This window comes from Malaclemys terrapin, chromosome 16, assembly GCF_027887155.1.
Source record: "Malaclemys terrapin pileata isolate rMalTer1 chromosome 16, rMalTer1.hap1, whole genome shotgun sequence".
In the NCBI taxonomy this organism is placed as follows: Eukaryota; Metazoa; Chordata; order Testudines; family Emydidae; genus Malaclemys; species Malaclemys terrapin.
The window spans coordinates 20,075,317-20,098,802 of NC_071520.1; the positions used below are offsets into that span (position 1 = coordinate 20,075,317).

The window sequence follows — 23,486 nt, forward strand, 5'->3', positions numbered from 1 at the left end:
ATGTTCCCCACCCCAAATCCTAAAATTGCCAGGCATCATGGTAACAAAGAAATTAGCTCTCGTAATTATCTTCTCCAGCTTGTTCCAACAATGGAGTTATGGATGGTAGCAGCATCAATATTCTCACGCCAACAGATTCCAAAATGGAGCACGGCCCAAAGGGGCAGTTTTGCTCCGAGAAGCAAGTAGGCGCAGCCCTGCATGGTTCTTAGTGCAGGACCGAGGCCTATGCAAAAGCAGTTGCAACCACTAGGGTGCCATGATTTCCAGCAGAAACTTTATTTTGCCAGGGGCTTTATAAATTGTCTTGAAAGGTCATTTGGGGCTGAAAAGTGGTGTAAAAAGTCTCCATCTGGCATCCACTTGTCATATAAGCCAGCTGGATAGAATTTTGTAAACAGCTGTAGCTCTCTTGTTTTGTTATTGTTGTTTTTTAACTGCTGAAGCATCAGCATCAATTCCTGATGAGGCAATATTTTGGAGGTTGCAAGGTACAGAAGCAAAATATGAAGTAAGTAAAAATTCCCCTTTAAACCTCTGAGTTTCAGAAAATACCATATTTGAAATGTAGCTATTGTAACATATGCAGGTAGCTAGATTTACAGATGATTTTGCTGTTCTTTGCTTTATGAGTGTGCACAGTCAGATCGGAAAGTTGGTATCAGAGCCATAGGTCAAGCGTACTAATCTAAACATATTGTTCCAGACATTGAACCAGCTCACCAGTATAATGTATCACATTAATGCATAATATTTGCTCATGCTACCTGGCATCTCTCTTGCAAGCCAGGTTCAAAGAGACATCAAGTTATACATTAGTCATAAACAGGGGAAAATGAGATAGACTCACAAACTTTAAGGTCATAAGGGACCATCATGACCATCTAGTTTGACCTCTATCACATTGCAGGCCACAGAACCTCACCCACCCAACCCCTGATTAGACCCCTAGCCTCTGACCGAGTTACTGAAGTCCTGAAATCATGGTTTAAAGACTTCAAATTACAGAGAATTCACCATTTACATTAGTTTAAATCTGCAAGTGACCCATGTCCCATGCTGCAGAGGAAGGCGAAAAACCGCCAGGGTCCCTGCTAATCTGACCTGGGGGAAAATTCCTTCCCAACCCCAAATATGGTGATCAGTATACATCTCACTTAACGCAATTGTATTTACTGGTCACAATAGCCTTAATTATGCTTCCTCGTGCTTGGTTACGATAATGCACTGTAACCAATATCACACGCCTATCCAAGGCCCTACAGCATCTATCTACAGACAAATGACATTCTTACTAGAAGGGTGTATTTTAGGATTTTATTAATATTTTTACACTTATAAGATACATCTCTCATCGCAGAGTTAAATAAACAACAAAGACACACAACACAAGTTAATGAAACCCCAAAGCCACCACTCAGGCTAAAGCCAGTAGCAAGTAGATAGCTCTTGCAGCATGCCCTGAAGGCCAACAGGCTTGGGGCCCTTGTCTCACCATGGAGGAGGATGGATGTGGGAGGGAAATATACCTCAGAACTGTAGAGGATAGGCCATTAGATGGTTTCAGGAGGCCTGGGTTGCATTCCCAGCTCTGCTGCAGTATGCCATGTGGTCCTGGGCAAATCACCTCGCCTACACAGGCCTGTTTCCTCTCCCACCCTTTGTCTGTCTTAGCTGCGTAAACTGTGAGCCCTTTAGGGCAGTGACTGTCTAAGTGTATGTCTCTAAGCGCTGCGCCTCTCACAATAGGGCCTTGATCTTAGTTGATGCCTCTGCCTCAGGGGTGGCCAACCTGTGGCTCCGGAGCCACATGCGGCTCTTCAGAAGTTAATATGCGGCTCCTTGTCTAGGCACCGACTCCGGGGCTGGAGCTACAGGCACCAACTTTCCAATGTGCCTGGGGGGTGATCACTGCTCAACCCCCGGCTCTGCCACGAAACAGCTGATCGAGAAGTGCGGGAAGGGAGGGGGAGATGCTGATCGGCGGGGCTGCTGGTGGGTGGGAAGTGCTGAGAGCGGGGTGGGGGAGCTAATGGGGGGCTGCTGACGTATTACTGTGGCTCTTTGGCAATGTACATTGGTAAATTCCGGCTCCTTCTCAGGCTCAGGTTGACCACCCCTGCTCTACCTGATACCCCAATACAAATATTTTATAACAATAATTGTTACTTGGAAACAAACTGGAAGCCAGAGCAGGTTATGGGCTACAGGTGTTCTAAATTCTTCGACAGAAATGCCAGAGACCCAATGCCAGGGGGCTTCATCCCTGAGCAAGTCAAAGTGTAACTGTGCTAGGCACGGACCTCGCGTTAAACTGCATGGATCACAAGGGAGACCCCTGTCAGATGATGTCCTGCATGCTTCAGACGAGACTTCAAATGACAGCAATATTATACTCCGTGCCCCTGGCCTACCACTCGCAAGTTGGCTCTTCCTGCCTTATCTCCCCTATGCAGGTATCAAAAGGACCCAAGTTCCCACAGCTAACTCCCCTCATCTCAGCTCTTAGCAGTCCAAGTCACACTCCCCATGAACTCTCTCAATCTTCTGAAGGCCTCCATCCATTGGGTGCATCCACTACAGCCAACTGTCAGAATACAGACCTCCAGGGCAGGCCCGAAGAGCCATCTACCCAAACAACAGGCCTCCCCACAAAAGACCACAGTCCAAGACCTCTGAGGATGACGACAGGAATTCCTTCCCTCTCCTTGTTTCAAGCAATATCAGTCTTTCCCTGTCCCAGGCTTTACACATATGTCTAGTGGCGGGGACCAGGTAGGCTGGTGGGCAGCTTCAGATAAGGAAGGTCCTTACCTGCCCGCAGAGGTGGCCGTTGTACAGGGCCAGCACCCCGCACCAGTAGCCTAGGTGCAGTTGGAGGCGAAGGCCGAGCCAGGAGAACCCCCTCCTGCTTGCGTGGGGTTCTCTGCAGAACAGGGCTGGGACAATGCCTCCATGGCAACAATGCAGCTGGACACGAGAGCTGGGCCGGTGGGTGAGCAAGCCAGGGTTGCAAGAATTGTTGCCTGCCTGTGGGAAGGTCAGACTCTGAGGGCCTCATCCCCCAGTGTGATGGTGTGGCGAGAGATCGGGGCCGAGCTGGCTTGGGAGCTTCCCTAGGCAGGCAGAGTCCTTCCTTGTCTGCAGGGCGGTCAGGCTTTGAAGGGCTTGTCCCCGACAGTGGCGGCGTGGCTGGTGCTGGGGGCCAAGCTGGCTTGGGAGTTTCCTTAAGCAAGCAGAGTCCTTTCCCGCCTGTGGGGCAGCCCCGCTTTGCAGGGCTCACCCCACATGGCGATGGTGCAGCTGGTGGAAGGGGCCGGGCTGGCTTGTAAGTGCCCCTAAACCAGAAGAATCTTTTCCTGCCCGTGGTACGGTCACCTAAGCACACAGTTAAGGTGGGGGAGTGTTTACAATGCGTATCGAGGATAAACCAGGACTCCTGCCTCGGAGCCATGTGTTACCAGAGCAAGACTGTCAAGAGAGACAAGCAACATCTCGTTTTTTGGGAGTCCATCTTGAGACTCATTAAAGGGGCCTGATGTTCAGAAAGTACCGCGCACTCACCCTCTGAAAACCAGGCCCTTTCAAGATACTTCAAGGTTGGCCGTCCAAAAATTGCCAGCCACTGCTGAAAATCTTGGCTTCAATATTTAAACAGGAGCTTAAGAAGAGGCCTAATGAGAGTCCTTCTGTAAAAGCAATGGTCGAGCACTCTCCATAAAGCTCTGATGGGGGGAGGGCATCTTGGTCGGGGGGAAAATTACCCAGTACCGTGATAGTGATTCTGGGTTGGACACTGAATTCCACTTTTAATTTAAAAGGTGATGAGTAAAGCTGGTTGGAAAATTGCAACAGATTCAAAACATTCTGATTTAAATAAAAAAAAAAAAGGGGGGGGAGGAATTACCAGTGGAAAACATTTTCCAATTTTTCAACTGGCTTCAGTCACAAGTATCCAAAATAAACCCCTCTAAAGCAAGAGAACTTGGAAGATCCTGGAGTTAAAACGTGGTCCAAAAGACTGCACTGCTCTCCAGTACCTGCTATTCAGTGCAACCCAACAAATGGGTAACGGATACATGGCTTGGGGCATTTTCACAATTAGACTCTTAGTGTACATCCTGGTCACCATCCACTGTTATTAATTGTCTTATACACACAGGTGAGAGGGAGATATAAGCAGCATAACCTTGTTTGCCCATAAGCGTTTGTAAGGTCAGTCATTTCCAAGAAGAAAGCCATCCTCCCCACCCCCCCAACACACACACCTAGATTTACTTCCACTTTAGGTCCTTAAACAGACCAAGGAAATCCAGCTTTTGCAGATAATTCAGCAGATTCAAATACATTTCAGTTGCAAAATCCAGAGATTTTGAACTTAACCCAGTGTTGAAGACCAAGTCAATGCTCAAATAACCAAAAGGACTTCGAGACAGCTCTCTCTTTGGGGGGTTAGGGATTAGGGGAAGGTAAATCATGGCTGGTTAAAGTTTTAATAAAAATATTAACACTTACATTTTTTCATAGAGGCACTTGCATCCAAGAAAGGGTGATGGAAAAACTCATCTGAAAATAGAGGAATAATGGTTCAGTGCAAGTAAAATGCTATGCGTCCAAACAGTTTACAAAGCTGGGAAAGTTATTTGGTATTTTTCCATTCTGTGATCTGCAGTCTGCTTGTCCCAGTTAGACTATCCATAGACTGCAATTATACTTAGCATTGTTCTAAGGAGACAGGCTGGGGACTGAACGGAGGGCCAGTTCAAGGAAGCCTGTTGTGTCCTGGGGGAAGTCACAAGGGCATGCAGGTTGCAAGGTGTGAAAATACAGTGCATGGTCTTCTCCCATTCACCTACGCTAAGTCAGCTTCCTGGAGAATCAAAGGGGTGAAGGCACGATTAGACACCTCTGGATTGGATGCTTTTGTGAAGGAAGTAAGGGAGATTGCAGGTGATAAGGGGGAGAAAATGCCCCTTGCCAAAACAATAAAAGGAGAATTATCCTGATTCCTCTGGGGGCTCAAGAGGTCACCGCAGAGCAACTCTTTCTCCATGGCACTGGAGGAGGAGTAGACAGTCAGCCAGTTCTAGTGGACCTTTCTCCTGTCTGCACATGACAGTAAAGAGTAAGACAAATTTCATTGCAAGCTTCAACCCTGGCATGCACCCTAGCACAGGTCCAGAGCCTATTAACTGCATTAGAAATGGAAGGAGGGGTTATTCTGGGTACCAAAATGATGGAGGGTCGTCAGATGCTAGGCAAGATGGTCTCCCCACCTGCACCGAACTCCTATGCCATGCCAGCCAGGGATTGGGAATCATTCCCATTGCAAGAAGCCATGGAGAAGAACAGGGAACATGCCGAAAACTGGGATGAGTGTGGACAAGATTTAGGGGGTAAGTGAAGGAGGTTTCTGTTACACAAGAAAAGGAGAAAACCTAACGTAGTCCAACAATTAAGAGGGAGATAACCTGAGATCCCTGGGCAATCGGGGTATCAACAAATCAACTCAGAGCAACAAATCAACTCAGAGCTTTTTCTCCTCTACACTACACAGCAGAGGAGCCTATACACTTATCACGCTAAATTATAACCAGCACAGAAGGTAGCTGGGGCCTCCATGACTTGCAGTCAAACCTGCAGTCTTGGAGGCCCCACGGCCTGGAAAGTCTAACCAGTCCTGCCGCGATAGGCAGGAACTTCCTTTTCCGAGGCTGTCCATCCAGCACTCAGGTCACAAGCAGAGAGCCCTGGCCTTTCCTAAATGCCAGCTGCAGGCACCCGCTCTCGATTGATGGCAGTAGAACCCCTTCTTATCCCCCACAGTGCTCCTGTTCTAGCTCACTGCAGAGACTTTCCGCACCTTCTTCATCCCTCACTTCCAACCCTCCCTCCTAGACTCGCCCCATCCCTCACCTTCTTCTGCCCCCACACTGTCACCCTCCTCTATTAGTCAACAACTATTATCTTCCAGGGTTCAGCGGCGTTGAGTCATTGCCCACAACGGATCATCTGGCTAAACACAGGGGGTTCAGCTTGTTTTCCCAGCAAGGATTTCCTGTTGCAACATCCAGGATTTTATAAATGTTAGTGCGATGTAAACAGCTGCCAAATCAACAACAGGAAACGTACAAATTTGGGACTCGTGTGGTTTTCCTTTAAATGATGGTGGAATTAAGAGAGGCACCAAACTATGGAGACCAGGTTCTAAGCCTCCCAGCTGCTGTTCTCCTTGCCAATTAAATGACGTTCAAAATATCACATAATGCTGTTACATGAACCTGCTGTGGCGCAGGGGGGCTATATGCTCACAAGGCCATCCACGCACCTCAAGGGGGAGTAACAGAAACCAGGATCAGCAAACTGATCCTCACTGAGAGCCCCCGGGAGAAAGGGGAAACAATATACTCAGTCCTCACAGAAGAGCTCCTCACTACTTAATCCTGGCCATACACAGAATATAAATATATTCTAATTCGATGAGCACTAGAAGCTGTAAGCCCTTCCCTTATAAAATACCTGCTTTTGTATCCACTTGCTGTGAAAGCAACAGGGATTTTGTTTTTTTTTTAATACCAAAATCGGAGAGACAAAGGGAGGAGCCAATAGACCCACTCAGTCCATGTGTGTCCAATAGAAAACAGACTGAAGAAGGGTCCAAGGCTTGGCATTGGAAAGGAGAGCCTGGAAAGAGAAGACGGTGGGGTAGTTTTGTCACAAGTAGGGAGGGAGTTCAAATGCTCTCAGTGGGAAGGAAGACTTAGGCCAGCGAGGAGAGGAACAAAGAATCAGACGTACACTGTTCTCAATAAATCATGGCCTGGCTCTCTCCTGACTGATTGGCAGCATTCTGGCACGGCCAGTGGCATCAAGATGTGTGAATTAGAGTCACAGCAAAGCAGCTGATAAAGGAGTGGCTTGGCTGAGGCTTATGGACAGAATATAGGCGACTCCACCCCAGAAAGGGGTGAATCTTATGTGAGTGTCACTTAAGAAAAAAAACCCACACACAGTTAGAAGAACCAGGCAGCAACCATAAACCAGTAGAATCTGTTGCAACTGTCATGGCTATTATTCCCAATGCAATCTAAGCATATTGCCCCAGATCTCCTCACTGCTAGACGCTACTAACACCTGCTTTCTAGAGCTGAAGGTCACTACCCCCAGCGGATCATGAAGCAGTCTGGGGGCAGGCGATTATGGCCATTCAGCTCATCGCTAGATGGGAAGGGGATCCCCCACTTATTTTCTTTTGTAACACGAGGTTGCTGGAAAAGGTTGAGACCCACCACACCAGGTGAATTCCACTCTCAACAGAAGACCCATACGCAACCATTGAGCAGGCTCTGAGCAGTCTATCTGTAATATTGGTTAGCACTCCTTTGAAAACGCACATTTCCGCTAATCTATGCGTCCTGCTCCACATCCCAACTTTTATGACCAGGGTGGCGTAATTACGTTCAGTCCCAGTTAATCCATACACACATTTTATCCAGATATCAGGGGATACAAGGAAAGGTTTCACCGATAGCTCCACTCCGAGAACAACTGAGACAGCAAACCAATTTGCATTAACCGGGACTGACAGCATGCTGTCCACCAGGGAAACCCACTTGGCCAATTCTAAAAATCAAGCACTTCTATCTGAAGCCTAGACAAAGAGCAACAACGTTTCAGAAACGCAGCCACGTACAGCAGGTGCACCCACGTGGCTAGCCACACATTCCACTTCATTCCGAGGGCAACTGCCGCTAGCGAGGCAAAGGCATATGTAACCATTCACTTTGCATCACACTACATTAATATTTAGCACAAAGATGAAACATGGCTTCTATTCCAGGAGATTAGTTTCAGGGAAGCCACTTAAACAGGCTTGCACGGGACAGGACCAAGAGGCTGGTAGATGAAATGGATCTATTTAGCTACTGGCATTGTGACAATGAAAACATAGCTTTTAATTTTCTTTATTCTTTGCTCCCCACCCTGCGTACGAATGCATTCTATAATGCCCCAAACCCTCGCTGAGGTATATTTTTCTTCTTCTGTCTTCTACCCCGTTGAAAAGGGTTTAGCTGCCAGCTGTGCTCTGGGTGGAAACAGATCAAACAGAACTGTCACAAGGGGAGCTGGCCCCTTTCAGGGACTTTGGGTACCTGTGCCTTGTTTTCCCCTGAAACATGGGATCGAGGAGCCCTGTGTGAAGCCCTGATCGGAATAAGCATCACAGGTCACAGGAGTAGGATTGGCTGGAAGTGGCACCGGTGATGAAGGACCTAGATGCAGGCTCTCCAAGCCAGCCAGGCACAAAGCCTGGGTGAGATATCTGCAGGGAGAAGGAAGTGCCAGGTGACACTCTGAGGGTGAGGGCTGGAAGGGCCATACAAGCCTTGGGAAGGGAAGATGGACAGTTCTGTGAAAACCCTGCTGACAAGGGAAGGAACTGATAAGCAAGTTGAGGTTTCTTGTGCTGGCTTCATGGGTGGAGGGGAGAATGGATCACCTATCATACATATTGCGTGTGGCATGTGAGTAGCAGCGGGCACAGGAGAGGAACCGGAGGTGAGGTGCTGCATGCAGACTAGTGGCGGACTAACGCACTGTGACAAGGACACAGATAGATGTTCATCTGTCACGTCATTTTGGCAGACACAAAACAGGTTGCAAAAGTTGAAGGTCAGACTGCCGGGAGTGGGTGTCCACGAGGGAAGGCAGGTGGCATTCAGCACCGATAACGGGAACGGAAATCTGATGCAAGAGTTCAAAGCCAACTGGGGTCAGCACTGATCTTTGCAGTTCGCACATCCAGCTGAAATAAAATCCAAGGATCATGTTGACCCTCGGGCAGCTGGAACTGCCTGGTGTTCTATCCAGTGCACAATGTAACATCAGCAAACCCACAGAGACCTGGAGTGTAACGATACTAAAAAGGTGGAGTCAACACAGACACCGTTTTCATTCATTTTGTCTCAATCACTAGAACAGGTGACTCTCTTACCGAAGTCCATGCGGTCCTTATGATTGCGCTGCAGAAGACCCAGTAGCAGCTGCCTCAGGTGGTTGGATGTCTCCCTAGGGATGCTAGGATTTTTAGACAGTTCAAAACAAAAGTTAAACTTACAGACCCCTTTAACAGCTCTTAAATATGAGCTAATGCAAACTACAAACATCACCTCGCACCTGCTGGGCTAGAAACAGAATGCACGCCCACTGCAGAGGAACTGAATGAGGAAACCACTTTATTTTTGTCCCAGTGGCTCGCACGCCCAAATCCCTGTTTTGCTAGTGTTAAAGCTCTGGCTACTTTAAGTTTAAAGACCTCTTCCATGAGCATCTGCAGAGCCTTGCTTTTGAGAATGATTTTATAGTGATCAGTTTGGGTTCTCGGTGGTTTCTATTTCATGTACAACATATAGCACAGAGTAAATAAAATAGATCACCAAGAGGGAGCACTTTATTCGATGGAAGCTTCCTATTAAAAACCATATTGGGTCCCAGAGATCAGCGTTACCAATTTACTACTGATTTCATTACATTTTTATGTTAAAAGACACAGATAGTTTACATAAGACCAGCATTCGCCCTTAAAAAAATGACCCGTTCAATAATATTTACAGTGGGTGCCCCAAAATCTGAGCCTTTGCCACCTACAAGGAGTTAAAATTAATGCAGTATTTCCCCACAGTAAGTAAAAAGGAAAGTGGGCTAAAGGCAAATGCCCTGGGGGAAAAAAGGTGTGTTATGTCCATTTTTTTAAGGGCAGTCACAGCACACAGAAGCAAATCAATCAACCCTTGCTACCCTCCAAGGTGGTGGGGGTTGAGCTTAGAGGCCTGGGGCCAAGTTCTTGATACACAGGCGCACAGTGAGATGCGTGGAATCACTGTATGTATTAGGGAGGGGAAAAGATAATTTAGCTTTTGCATGAGTGGATAGATCTTTGTTGATTTCCCTCGGCAACAAGGAAGGACCGTGCTGGGGAATAATGGCTGAGACCTGTCCCCAGAGACAGCAGAGCTCTCCAAATGAGATGTAGCCAGATCCAGGCTCTGTCCGCATTAGCTCCGTTTATCACGGCTGGCACAGCACCATCCCTGCAGTCGAACAGCCTCCCCTCATGGGGGTCAGCTAAGGTAATGCCATGCGCCATCTGCACAGGGATTGTAACTGCACAGAGCCCACAGCCAACCGCTGTTGTGGAACACACAGCTTGCTCTGGCCTACCTTCACAGAGCAGGGTCGACCCTCCCCCCCCGCCCCCCATGACAGGCAGGCAACAAGCTTAACTTTGAGAGGGGGTGCAGATACCTATTTACCCCTGCCTGCCAATTCTGCACTAGTTCCACCTTCCCCATCCCCGGCGTACATATGAATGAAAACAAAGTGAAAGGAGAGCGGCTGGGGCCGGAGGGGAGAGTGCTGGCAAGCATTAACACTGTCTTGCTCAGTCAAGAGTGAAACAGAAGCCGTTAGGCAAGATCTATATTGGAAGGCTCTGAAACTAGTCAGTTATTTTTTCTGCGAAGCCCTGGGCCTCTCTCAGAGGAATTCGGACCCAGCTATTCCTAGAACACAATCTTTGCAAGCATCAAACCAGCCTTGTTTGTGCAGAAAGAGGTGTTTTGCAATCTCTCCCAGGCACAAAACATTAATAAATGCCTGCCCAGAGCAGGGTATCTGGACCCCCAGAGAAGATGCATCTAAGGATATGTTTATGCTGCAATCACGGGGTAGGATTGCAAAAGATGTAGGCTTAGCTGATCTAATTTTAAGGTGGTCAGCACAGGTCCCAGACCCAGCAAAGCTGCAGCAGAGAGAACCTCAACACAGGCTAGCCTCACGAGTAGTTACCCTGGATCCTGGGTAGGCTTGCAAAGCCTGCCTTAAAAGCCCATGCTGCCATGACTTCACTGCTCCTTGACCCAACGTAGCTATATTCAGCTAGCTCAGGTACACCTACATGAGCCGCAATCACAGCCCACAACTGCAGTGTAGACAGACCCGAATATTAAACTGAGGCTACACGTGGTCACAGCCAAGAGGATGTGGTGTTCAAGGTAGTTGTCAGAAAATGGTACCCCTGGAAACACACTATAGAAGTAGCCCAAGAACCACAGTGCTTATGGACTGCAGTCCCCGAGTACTGTGGTGGTAATTTATTTATTCATTGCACACAGGTGATGGGTAACAGAAATAGCTCCTCTAAGACACAGCTTCCTTTTTCTAGCAAGGTTCAGCTTTTATGCAGTTTTACAGTCAAAAAATCTGGCAGGTTAAGTGCAATGACTAAGGTCAGATGGCAGGGTACATGCACACATTGAGCTGAGAGCATAACAACCAGCTGGAGGAGACATGCCCACGCTAGCTCTGATAGAGGTAGTGGGCTAAAAATAGACTGTAGCTGCAGTGGCACGAAGGGCTAGCTGCCCCAAGTACATACCCATTCGAGATGCTAGGCACGTGCCCCACTTGCCCTGCTGCGGCTACGCTCCATTCTCAGTGTGCTAGCTGGATCAGAGCCAGGGTGGGCAAGGCTCCTCCCCTTGGGAATCACACCCCACAGCTCCACGTGTAGATATCCCCTCTGCCGCCTTATGCCCTGCCTCTCAGAAGTTACAAGCTTGGCTCCCCTACAGCATTGCTTTTCCAAGGCCTAGGCCAAGCGAATGAACATGAACAATAAAAACAATTCCTCCTCCACACCCCACCCAGAGCGTGTTAACTCACTGTGCAAATCCAGGTGATGAATGTTAGTTATTTTGACCAGTACTAAATTACAATAAAATAACGAGGCTGTCTGGCTTGCTGCTCCTGGTGCGAGCTTCCCGCCCCAGAGTGGCATTTTACCCATCCGCAGTCACGTCAGCTCGTGAGGAACAGAGATTTCTACTGAGAGTTTAATGAGCCTTCTCCCCCCTCTCCCCCACCCCAACCAAACTACATTTCTTCTCTGGTGACTATGCCAGTGGGTGGGGAACAGGTGTGCCCGGCTGATTAGCCCCGAGGAGAATGTAACCAGAGCCTGGCACTGCCCAGGCAGATGAGGGCGAGGGCTCTTGGGTGGTTTTGGGTTTCACTAGCCAGGCTGGGAAGGCTGTTTTATCGAGGTTTACTCAAGAAACAGCACAGACTGTGGCACACATTATGAAGACACTCTCCAAAATCCATGAGTTGGAAGAAAAACGGTAACACAAGGGCTGTGGGTCTGATTTTAAGCAGGGCCTTGTTAATTTAAATGCAGCGCTGATAAATTAGGATGGCCAACCTCTGTCGCTCACTTTATCATTACCCGGTTTCATTTTTAATCACTGACTGCCTGCTTCCGAGCGCTCAGCAATTCACAATGCTGCCAGGGCAGAATGGCCCTACTGGTGGAAAAAGGCTTTTCCTGGAAGCGATTATATTTCCCAGCCATTAAAAATGTACAGACTCATAGGGGAACATGGATTTATTTTTAGGGGTGAGCGGGGAGGGCGCATCTGCTTCACTTTCTGCCACGGGCTCCTCCCACCATAAGGCTGTTCTAACTCCCATGATCCCTTGGGCTTCGAGCACAAGGAGGGGGCAGGGCTCACAACGTTCAACGCTTTGATCACAAACATCATTTTCGTCACAAGAAAAGAAAGCAAAACTAAGAAATTCATGCACGTTGTGCATCGTTCTGGCTTTATAAAGCTTTGATTTCTTGACTTCCTAATGCACTCTCTTTTGTGGCTGCTTTACCAGATAAGTGAACCATACGCACCCTGACACAATGAACTCACACCCTACAAAGTTATACACACTATTAAGCTATACACCCGCTGCACCAATTCCGTCTAGCAGCTCGGGGTATGACGTCAGGTCTGACAGGACAGTTTATGTGCAGTCACTTTTCTTTTGTCCCCCACCTCAGTTAAATGTCATCCTGGGTTTGAGCTTCCCAAGTTGGGATCCAATTTTTCCCAAGGTTCAGAGGATCTGGAGTGTTGGTTTAAGTCCATCTCTAGAAAGACTGAGGGAGGTTTCTAGAGGAGACAGCATGGCTCTCATTTAAGAGCACAGCATCAAAATAAAAGCTCCCACCCATTGAAAAAAAAAAAAAAGAAAAAAAAAAAAGGACTCTGAGTCAGCGACCTCATTATTCCAACAGTGAGTTCATACCACTCCGGGATGAAAGCGCTGCTCTCCTGACACACACCCTGGGAATTGCAACCATTTCCACATGCCCGGGGCCACATCACATGCCACATCACCCAGCTCTGTATTTCCCTCTGAAAGGGCTACAGGCTCGGGAAGTGGCTTTCCTGGCACGTGGGAAACTGGGTATGTGACCTACATGCAGTGAATGAGTGTTACAGGATTGGTGCTGCTGGGAGAGCCTGCAGTATTCGATGCTACCTTGGGAACAGCTTGCAAGAGGGAAAAACCACGGCTCCTCGCTCTTGAACCCAGGAGGTAGTACCTGACACAGGAAGGCCAACTTGCACATGGGGAACAAGGCCCTTGGAAATCGCTTGCAAAAAGCCTCTATTCAGCAGGGCAGCTTCCATACCAAGCATGTTCTAGGGTGCATGCAGCAGTAAAATGGGTGTATGTGGGAGGAGACAGAGCCAATTCGGGCAATCTAGCAGCAGCTTGACACTCTCTGGACCACATTGCTGCTGGTTAAGGAATGTAGAGGCAGGTGGCCAAACATTTAAGTCATATCCCCAGCATGATGAGCTGATGGCACAAGAGGACAGGTGTAAATACAGACAGAGTAAGCAAGTGGAAAAAAATAGTAATGCTGGAAGAATGCTTACTTGGGCATCAGCATCTTGTTTTTCTCATAGAAGAGACGAAGATCTTGAGGGCTGCTGGCCTATGGAGAAGAAAGAAAACATGTCTAGAGCAGCTTGAAATAACGCAGGGAGGGGAATTATTATGATTTTAACCTATTTCACAATTGCTTTGAAGTGTACTGCGGTTGCTTTCCTACTGCTGAACTAGCACTGAAAGCAGTTTCGATTTCAGGAGACCCTACAGACTGCAATACCCAGACTGCGGCATGGACTGAAAATACAGTATTTCAGCCTTCTGTATTTTTGTCCCTGACCTGATTCTATTTTCCTCTCCTTTTCTGAAGGCTCAGCTTCATTTCCATGAGTTCTGCAGCTCCGTTCTAAGCTGCCCTAATAGCCTCTCCCAGGAGGCTATATAATTGCAGACGCCAGGAGTCCCAAATGATGAATGGCAGCTCCTGCAGAGAACATGGATTAGTGCTTCGGGGTCTTAAGAAAGGGGGCAGGGAGGTTGTTGATGTGAAAGGCATCAGTGGAGAACTCCAGTTCTCTTGAGAAACAGGGAAACATCAAGACAACGAGACCCTAGAGTCTTTTGCCAGCAGTTCTCAAGCTCCAGCTGTTATCGCTGATGGGAGACAGTTTCTGGTCATGATCATAAAGAAATCAAATTCTGGGAGAGACAAGACTTAAAAAAATAAAGCAACCCACTATGAGAGGTTAGCGTCCAAGGTTAAAAATCAAGTCTCCAGGAAATAAGCAAAGTCCCATACAGCCTCCTCATGCTGTTCCTCTTTTGTTTGGTTTTTTATGAACTAAATAATACAGGACCTGTAAATTGCCCCGAGAGTGTTCTTAGTGTGCAGCAGCTTTCAGCCTAGACCAATGGTCTCTAATGGAAAGCAGTGGGGGCTGGCTGGCATGCAAACCACAGACAGAGGCGAGTGGGAACGGGGAAGAGAGAAGGGAAAGAGTCATGCTCTGGCCCGATCACTGCTGCAGGATGCACTGTTTGCAAAAGGTGGGAGGCACTGGGAGGTCACAGGCAGTTTGTCCAGCCCCTGGGGATCAGCAGGGAACCAGACAATTTACCAAAAGACCTTGAGCTCTTCCTCCCATCCAGTTCCATTTCTGAATTGGAAGCACTTCAGGCCAACTAAGATGCTTAAGGAGCCAGCGGGGGCAATGCAGGCAAACCGGACCACGGACAGGTGTGAATGGTCACTGCTGCAGCACGCTTAGAGGCCGGACAAGCAGTCGCATGGTTGTTTTGCCATTGTGTTTAGCCAACACTTCACATCATGCCGCCCCTGTTTCAAACGGCACCTGCAGGCCTGAAGGTGAAAACTCAGCTAACGACAGCTACTGGGACAAATCGAAAGCTGAGTGAAGTCAATGGGAGATAAGTTGACTTCTGGCCCTTAGTGGGCTGCAAAACTTCAGCTGATCAGAATTCGTGACAAAGCTATTGTTTCTAAGCTCGCACATGCGCTCATGCACACACACAGCTTCCTAAAGGAAAGTAGAGCTTCTCTTTCAGTGGAACAAGAAAGCTGTCCTAGATTTCCTTTCTGCGGCAGCTTATCCCTCGTTATTTCATGGAAAGAGCTGGGACAAAACTGGGGCGCAGCGATATGCTCCGTTTTCCAGGTTCACAAAAATGTTAAGCGACCCCCTGTTCAGCAGAGGTGGCCGCGTCGCAGAAGACAATCCATGTGACGGCGTTTCCAAGGCTGGCAGTCTAACCTGATTTACTTCAGTATAAACCTGCTTTTTTTAACCCTTCCCCACATGGATCCCGCTCTGCAATCCGCATCTCATTGTTCGTCCAATTTCAAACAAGCCAGGGCACACAAGGCACAGAAGAGCTTGGCAGCAATGCTATGGGCACACGCACGCACAGAACCCTACAAGTAGGAATACAGTTCCACAGTGATCAGGTTAAGTGCATATTCATGTCAGCAAGAGATACAAGGATTGGCTGTCTTCTTTATTGACTCCCTGGTTCAACAGCTCAATTGTTTTAGACAAACAATGAATCTCTGATCTATTTCAAACATTTTGTCAGAAGCTTCCTAGAAGTAACAGCTGCAGTATATCAAAGGAGCACGTCTTTAAAGTGCAAGTTAATTGGGAGCATGTTTTCTGAGCACAAATAAAACCCTTTAACAAAACTCCCCCGTTTTAAAATTTAATAAAAAGGCAGTTTAGGGATTATGAAAAGTTTGGATGGATAGGTTTGGAGAAGGGAGTCTTGCATTTATTTTCTGAACAGGTTTTACTGCAAGTTTCCCCCACACTGGCTTAGCGATGTGCTTCTCACTGGTTCTGGAGGCAGCACATCTAGAAGTGGAAGGGTGGTTTAATCCCTGCGCAACTAAACCTTGGTCTCTTAGCTGAAGCTGCCCAAGAGGGCCCTTACTTCAGCATTGGTAACTACGATGTAACCATGTGTCTGCCGGGAAATGGACTGACTCTACCCAACCCAGTTCAAACTGGCCACCAAACCCGCTCAGATGACACTTCTGATCACTAATGGCCCAGACAGGCCTTCATCTTAGTGTAACCCCATTACTAATCAACTGAGCCATCCGGCCCCACTCTTAGGAGTAAGCTAAGATTAGACCTACAATAACCATCTTGCTACACAGGCAATGCTGATCAAGGCTGCACACTGTTGGGAGCACTCGGACGTCAACAACCTATTGACTGCACTAACTATCCCATGCTTTTTTGGGCTAATATACTGCCCTCTCCTCCCCCGCAAGAATAGAAATTCACAGGTACAGCTGGGCAAATAATGACTGTTTCCATTTGCTGGCAATTCTGAAAAACTGAAAATAAGTTTTGTTTCAGGTCAAACCAAAACCAAAAAGTTGCCATGAACTCAAAAGTTAAAAAAATAAGAGTCTGAACCTTTTCTTTTGACTAACCCATTTTGTTTTGATTTCAGGCACTTCGACAAAAACCAGGGAGGACTAGATTCACAAAACACTGGGGGAGGGAAGCGGGCAGATCACCTTCAGCCCAGTGGATAGGGTACTCTTCTGGAACGAGAGACACCCAGGTTCAATTCAATGGAGAAGAGATCTCAACTTGGGTCCCCTACATTTCAGCAGGTCTCTCTCAATCTCTCCTGTTCTACTGTGTATAAATAATCAGTCTTTGGAGCAGGTACTTGAATCTGGATCTCCCACATCCTACGTGAGCACGCTAAGCACCACCCTATACAGTCATTCTCACGCTCTTCCCCTAGCTGACTAAATGGTTGTCATCTAGTCACAACCTGCTGCTTCTGGTGTGCATTTAACTCAGTACCGTTTCCCCAAATCCTGCAAAAACCAGCAGCAAGTCTAGAAAAGGAATTTCTCATCCCTAACAATACAGGACTGGCTCTGGCTAACTCAGTTTGGGGCTATAAAACCAGCCTGCTTTCCAAACAAAAGTCTTGTTCAAGTTCCAGGTCTAAAAACCTTCTTTCATCAATTGCACTGAAGGTTCATTTCACAGTGTAAATCCCTTATGGTTGTTATAAATGGCACATAATCCTAGTACTTATCTAGGCAGAATTAAGTGGGAAAGAATAGCGCAGCAGGCTCAGTGCATCAGGCTTGGAAATTAATTTTTCATCTAGCAGCTAGCTGGGATGACAACACACACAGACAGTTTAACTCTTTTAGAGCTGGCAGACCAGCACTTTTAAGTGTTTGAACTATTGCCATTCTCCGACACCTCTCTCTCTCTCTCTCATAGGCACATTCCACTGTCAGATACAGGATTCTTGACAATACTTAGCACAATGAATAGCCAGGTACTGGGCTCCCCTGGAAAGATTTTACATCGGCTGAATGCAGATGGTACCACTGAAAGCTTTAAAAAAGTTGCATCACAAACCGTAAACCCCCCTCCACACACACCCCCACACCCACCCACCCACCTGCACCCTGATTATTAGAGGCATCAGTGGTACTTGCTCCTCTGAAAAATCAAGACTGTATGACCTGACCAAGTCTTACAAATAAATCAAGACCGTAAGGAATCGAGTGATTTTTTAACTCTTGTGCCTGGTTCAAGCTCTATCCCCAGTCTAACAGACAAGCCACCGGACTGGGACTCAGGAGTTTGGGATTCTATTCCTAGCTTTGCCAATGACCTGCCGTGTCCCTAGGCAAATCTCTTCCACTCTGTGCCTGTTCTCCCCTCCTCCCAGTCTGCCTTGCCTATTCAGTCTGTAAGGTCTTTAGGGAGAGACTGTGTCTACGTATTTCTCCAGGGCACAGCACAAAAGGGCTCTGATCTCTGTTGGAGTTTCTAGATGTTACTGTAACATACACAAATAAAACAGCAAGAGCAGGGAACACAAAGTGCAAGCCCTCAGTCATATAAGGCAGAAAAGCCACAATTCTGGACCACCACCTCATTCGTTAGGCCAGGCCTATTAACAACTCAACATTAATACAATGCTCAGCAAATGTGTCGATAGGGATTATGCATCCTCTTAATCTCACCCCTCTGGCAGGCTCCTTGTTTTGTTTATGGACATGTTTAATATACACAGCTCCTTAGGACAGCTTGGACAGTCACGCTACCAACTGTCCAGGTCTGACAATCAGACATGGTGTGTGTGGTGGGTGGGGAGAGGAATGGTGACGTCAGGGAAGTTGGCTCAGGTGACCTGCCTGCTGTTCATTTTCATTTCTACAATAAAGAAGAAGAAAACCCACCTACTCTCTTCTACCTTGATTTGGCAGGTTACATTTCCCTAGCAGAAAGGCAAGACAGTTGGACCCAGCCTTTCCAGACGTGCTAACAACTCCTTATTCCGTCTACCCAAGTCCCTTGAAGTCTATTGTACATTTAAAGACTCATCTTCTTGCTGAGGACCACCTTTCACGTGCACAGCACCCCTGCGAGCCTCTCCGGATGTAGCATTGGACGCTCATGACAGGTGAAAGGCAGGCAGAAGTCGGAGGGGATGGATCCCGTATTCCATTGCCCCCGGGGAAATGGCAGTCGGCCATTCTCTGGCTCGGCTTGAGGAATCTAACAAAATCTTAACCAGACGTGCAAGTGTCCTCCTTCCCGAGGCACTGGCTAAATAAGCTACCGTGGCCGACAAACAAACTTCCACTCAGAAGGGTGAAATGCAAGAGGTCTCAGATGGACTGTAGAAAGCAGGCACCTTTACGAGTGCTGGAGGCATGCAGCTGCCTCTTTACCTTCTTCCCTTGGCTGATCTGTCCAGGTGGGTCTGGGCACCCTAGTCACCTCCCCTCTCTGTGCTAATTTTGCTGCTCTGCAATCCGCTCAGAAATGTCAAAACCGAACCCCGCTTTGTCCAGTCTGCACCTACCAACATTTGCATTCCATGCACCCCCCACTCTCCCAGCCTCTTTGCACAATTGATCATTATCAACTCCAAGACCTTCAGCTGTTGCAGCACCTCTTGCAAAGCCTCCACTGGTGCAAATGAGGGAATAAACTCCTTTAACGTTTAACTAACTCTCCCAGCATCTGCCACAGGCAGGCTTCATTTGCCTAGAACTTACAACCTGGGAAAAGCGGTTGGTAACCTCGGTCTTAAGTGTAAACACACGATCTCAACACACACACACATACTCAGAGGACCATCTGGGCTGGGCTTTGCTTTCTCCCAGATCAAACAGATTCGTAATGGTTACTGTAGTAACAAAATAGGGCTCAGTATTTTGTTGCCAAAGCACAACCCCCAAAAGATAGCGGCACGGAAATCAAGACAGATGTGCAACATGTACCCACTAAAGAAAAACACTCATTCCAATCAAGATCTTCTGAAGTCACTCTTCTCATGCCAAGGAGTTAGGTGACCCCTTATTTCCCTATGCAAGCTACCCAGATCGCTGATCACACAGCACTGCTGGGGGCTGTCTCATCTCCACATAAGTAAGAGGGCAGAACAATAGAAAGAGTTTGGACTCTGCCCTTCCCCCTACCCAGAGCCCCACCCCGAGCCCCAGGCTGGCAGAGTTGAGTACAGCAAGCTGGGAAACATATTTTCCATGACAATTTTCTCAAAAGAATATCGTCACAGGAAAATTTCCATGTAGTTAAAAAGGCATTTGTCACTGAATAATAACGGTCATACCTCAGGCTTTTCAAAGAAGTCAGCTGTCCCAAGGTTGCATGTGAGCGCAGAATGCCTACACAATGCCTGCTTTGGCCCACGAAGTCAGGGAAATTTAAATCAGTAGTTTGTGTGGAGCTTTGAGGTACTTTAACAGTGGGCAAGGAGCTCATTTATGTGTGTGAGTCAAAGCTTTGTGTGTATATACACACAGCTTTATTTTAAATAAACACACAATCTTTCTTTTCTTTTCTCCTAACAGTTCTTTCTTCCCCCTTCCCCATTAAACAAAGTTGTTGAGACCGAGAACAAGAAAATGTAACCAGCAACTATGAAACAGTCAAAAATTGCATGCAGACCATAGGAGATACTGTCAAAACAAAAATTACACACGCAGGGAAGATGAAGGCTCGCTTTCGTTACAGAGCAAGGTGGGCAGACCTGAAAGTATTGTCAGAGAAGATCCCTAAACTGAGATGAAAAAATAACCCTGGCATCTCAGCACTGAGACCACACCAAAATAAAAGCCGCAGTTTACTGCTACACTCAACCACTCCTTCCTGTAAGATTTCTAACCGGCTTGTAAATCACCTTATCCTTCCCGGTTACACAGCTTCATAAATATTCGAGATCTCACTTTAAATTATGAAAGCTCTGAATCTAAACCAGAGACAATCCAGCAGCTCATAAAACTGGGCTTATGTCACTGCAGAATTTTCTTCTAGTTATCTTCATTTTAGGTGAGTCAGTCATTAGGATGGATTTGGGGGGGGGGGGGGAGAATCAGATTTCAATGGCCACTGCAACAGTGATCAGGGATTCCAAATTTAGCAACCCCCCCCCCCTCCCCCCCAAGACTTCAGATCAATTCATATCTGATGAGAAGAACTGAAGTTTCCATGTCAGGTGTTCCCATGTCACTCTGTATTGATGTATTGATACGCAGAAAACCCTGGTTGATTCTTGGCCTCTTGCTTCCTGGGTTAAAAAGAGACGGGAGCCCACACACGGAGACTCTGGGTAGGTCTACACTGCAGTTGGGAGGTGCAGTTTCCGCACATGTAGGCAGACCTTGCTAAAAATAGCAGTCTAACCACAGAGGTAGGGACTGAGTTCATACCATATTCCTGTGCACTCTGGGGCTATGCCTACACATGCTGCAGTCTCACCTCCCGGCTGCAGTGTAGAAATATCCTCTGAAAAGCAGGAAGCTAATTGCACATCACTCTGCCAATGCACCCATCAACTCGAATGCATAGGCTCCAAAAGAAAGTCCCTTGTCAGTGCTCCCCTGGCTAGAAAGGCGGCGATCATGCTAGGGAAAGGTTTTAAGGCTGTATGAATGCCATGGAAAGAGGTATGGAACAGGAGGATTTGGGGCGTTCAACAGGTAGGGGGAGGAAACCATGGACCCCCGCAGCTTGGCATAGGAGGAACAAAATAAGGTGAGTATAACCATATGTGAGCAACTGGTGCTTGGGAGGAGAAAACTGGAAGCTGAAGCTAGATACATTCAGAATGGAAACAAGGTGAACAGTGTGGGTAATTAACTAGTGGAACAATTCACCTAGGGATGTGCTAGGTTCTTCATCACTTGACATCTTTAAATCAAACATGGGTGTCTTTCTTAAAGATAGGCTTTAGTTTAACCAGAAGTTATGGGCATGTTGGGTGGAATTCTAAGGCCTGTGTTAGATGCAAACGGTCAGACTAGATCATAATGGTCCCTTTCTGGCCTTGAAAAAAACCCAATATTTACACAGAAGACTTCTCCAATAAGACCTTCCTACTCTACTCCAGAAGCCAGGCTATTTCAGCTACAATGCACCGTTTCAAACCAGAGTCATGCCAATCAGCCATAATATTTCCCTTCCGATTAGTTGATCTTCCTTATTGTCCCTACACCCTCAAGCCCAACAGAAAACATATTATTCCCTGTGAACAGTCATAAAGGGAAACTGATTTTAAAGCAAGCTGCTGGGGATATCATTGCTTTCAGGGTCCACGACAACCTTCTGAAAAGATGGCCTTTCAAAAGAACACACGCACATGGGGATATATTTCCACCGCTGCCCTGAGGCAGACTCTGGAGAAGAAGCATCAGCCTCCACCAGTATTTGCAGCACTGAAAAAGATGGGAGCATCCCATGGACTTGAGAATTAAGGAGCTTATCTTGCTCAGTGGGATGGACAGACAGACAGGCTGATTTGCCTGGAGACTGGGTTCCTCGGCTCAGTATTGTACGTGACCCCTAGCATGGGTAAAACGGATGAAAAACAGCAAGAAACTCATCAAGCATTAATAGCCATAGAGCCACTCACCTGGAAGGGAGCCTTTCCTGTCAGACACTGGTAAATGATGGTTCCTATGCTCCAAAGGTCAGCTTTAGCGTCATAGTGTTGGGACATAATGACTTCTGGGGCCTGCGTGGAGAAAGAACACAGAGTTTTGTTTAAAAAGCCTCGGCTCTTTTCTTGGCAGCTACCAGAGAAACAGAAGCCCCTAATTTTAAAAAAAAAAAGCACCGGGCCAAGATTCCACCAAAGAAAAGGGATTAAAGATTTTTTTCCCCCTGCTTTAAAGTGCTGCGTTCATATTAGCAAGGAGGCGGTTTCATAACGCTAATCTGGTTACTTGAGGCATGGTTTTACTTTAGGCACTGCCCGCTTTACTTCTGCCTGATGCATTGTAGGCAAAACAGTGCATCCCCTTCTCAGGCATTACAATCTCTATTGAATCAACTTGCAAACAAAGGAGTCCCTTTGGAGCAGCACAGGCATCTCTTGTAAAACAAAGCAACTGCACACACGCACTCCAGTTCAAGTCCCAATGTTACCAGTTACAGCCACGACAAACAAAGGATCCAGTTGGTACAGGTAACTCAGCCCTTCCCACTCCCTGGATTTCTTAAGAGGCTAATCCAAGCAGGCAGCTGTGACATGTGGCAGTAGTCATGTCAGTGGACGGGACTTGAGTTCAAAAGCAGGCCCATGTGTTTATCCAAAAAGAGGTCAGTCCCCACCTTGCTTCCCCACAATCTCTGTGGTCTGGAACCTTCCACAAAATGCACCCCACTCCTCACTGCAGGTTTGCTCCAGAAGCTAAAGATAGCATAGATTCAGAATGATCAATAGCTCAGAATGCAATGTGCCTCTGGATCAGTGTGGAGGTGAAGGTGGGAGAAGGACAGGCTAGCTTAAAACCTATATTTATAAAAGAGACTTCCTCTAACGCTCACAGGAGACAGGACTGAAAGGGGATCAGTTTCCTAGCTGTGCCATAAGCAAAGGCCAAGAAAAGATTTGTTCCATTTGGGCTGAGGGTGGCATTGGGAGGATAGGGGACAAAACAAAAACACCCCACTCTGAACAATGCACGGACAGGAGCTGGTTAACCCTGCCTCAGCACCAAACAAACAGAGTCAAGGAAACGGTTGTCAATGGCAGATGTGGATGCTCAGAACCATTCTGGGTGAGGACCCAGATTTCGTGAGGGGTCAGACACACAGCCCCCTTTGCTGAACTCTCACACTGACATAGCATTCCTCCTTCTGTGGCAAGGCAAGAAAGTAGGGCTGGCTATGTGCATGCATGAGGACACGCGGATAGGGAATGCAAAGGCC

General features: G+C 47.3%; 1 protein-coding gene across 2 annotated transcripts in view; it reads right to left on the minus strand.

Moving 5' to 3' along the window:
- ULK1 (unc-51 like autophagy activating kinase 1) overlaps window positions 1–23,486 on the minus strand; it is a 101,097-nt gene that overhangs the window by 37,344 nt on the left and 40,267 nt on the right. For both annotated transcript variants that reach the window (XM_054006583.1, XM_054006584.1), the window contains exons 8-11: window positions 22,186–22,287; window positions 13,782–13,840; window positions 8,996–9,078; window positions 4,516–4,566 (exon numbers count right to left, since the gene is read on the minus strand). In XM_054006583.1, the coding sequence (XP_053862558.1) occupies window positions 4,516–4,566; window positions 8,996–9,078; window positions 13,782–13,840; window positions 22,186–22,287 (295 nt within the window). The remainder of the gene's footprint in view (window positions 1–4,515; window positions 4,567–8,995; window positions 9,079–13,781; window positions 13,841–22,185; window positions 22,288–23,486) is intronic.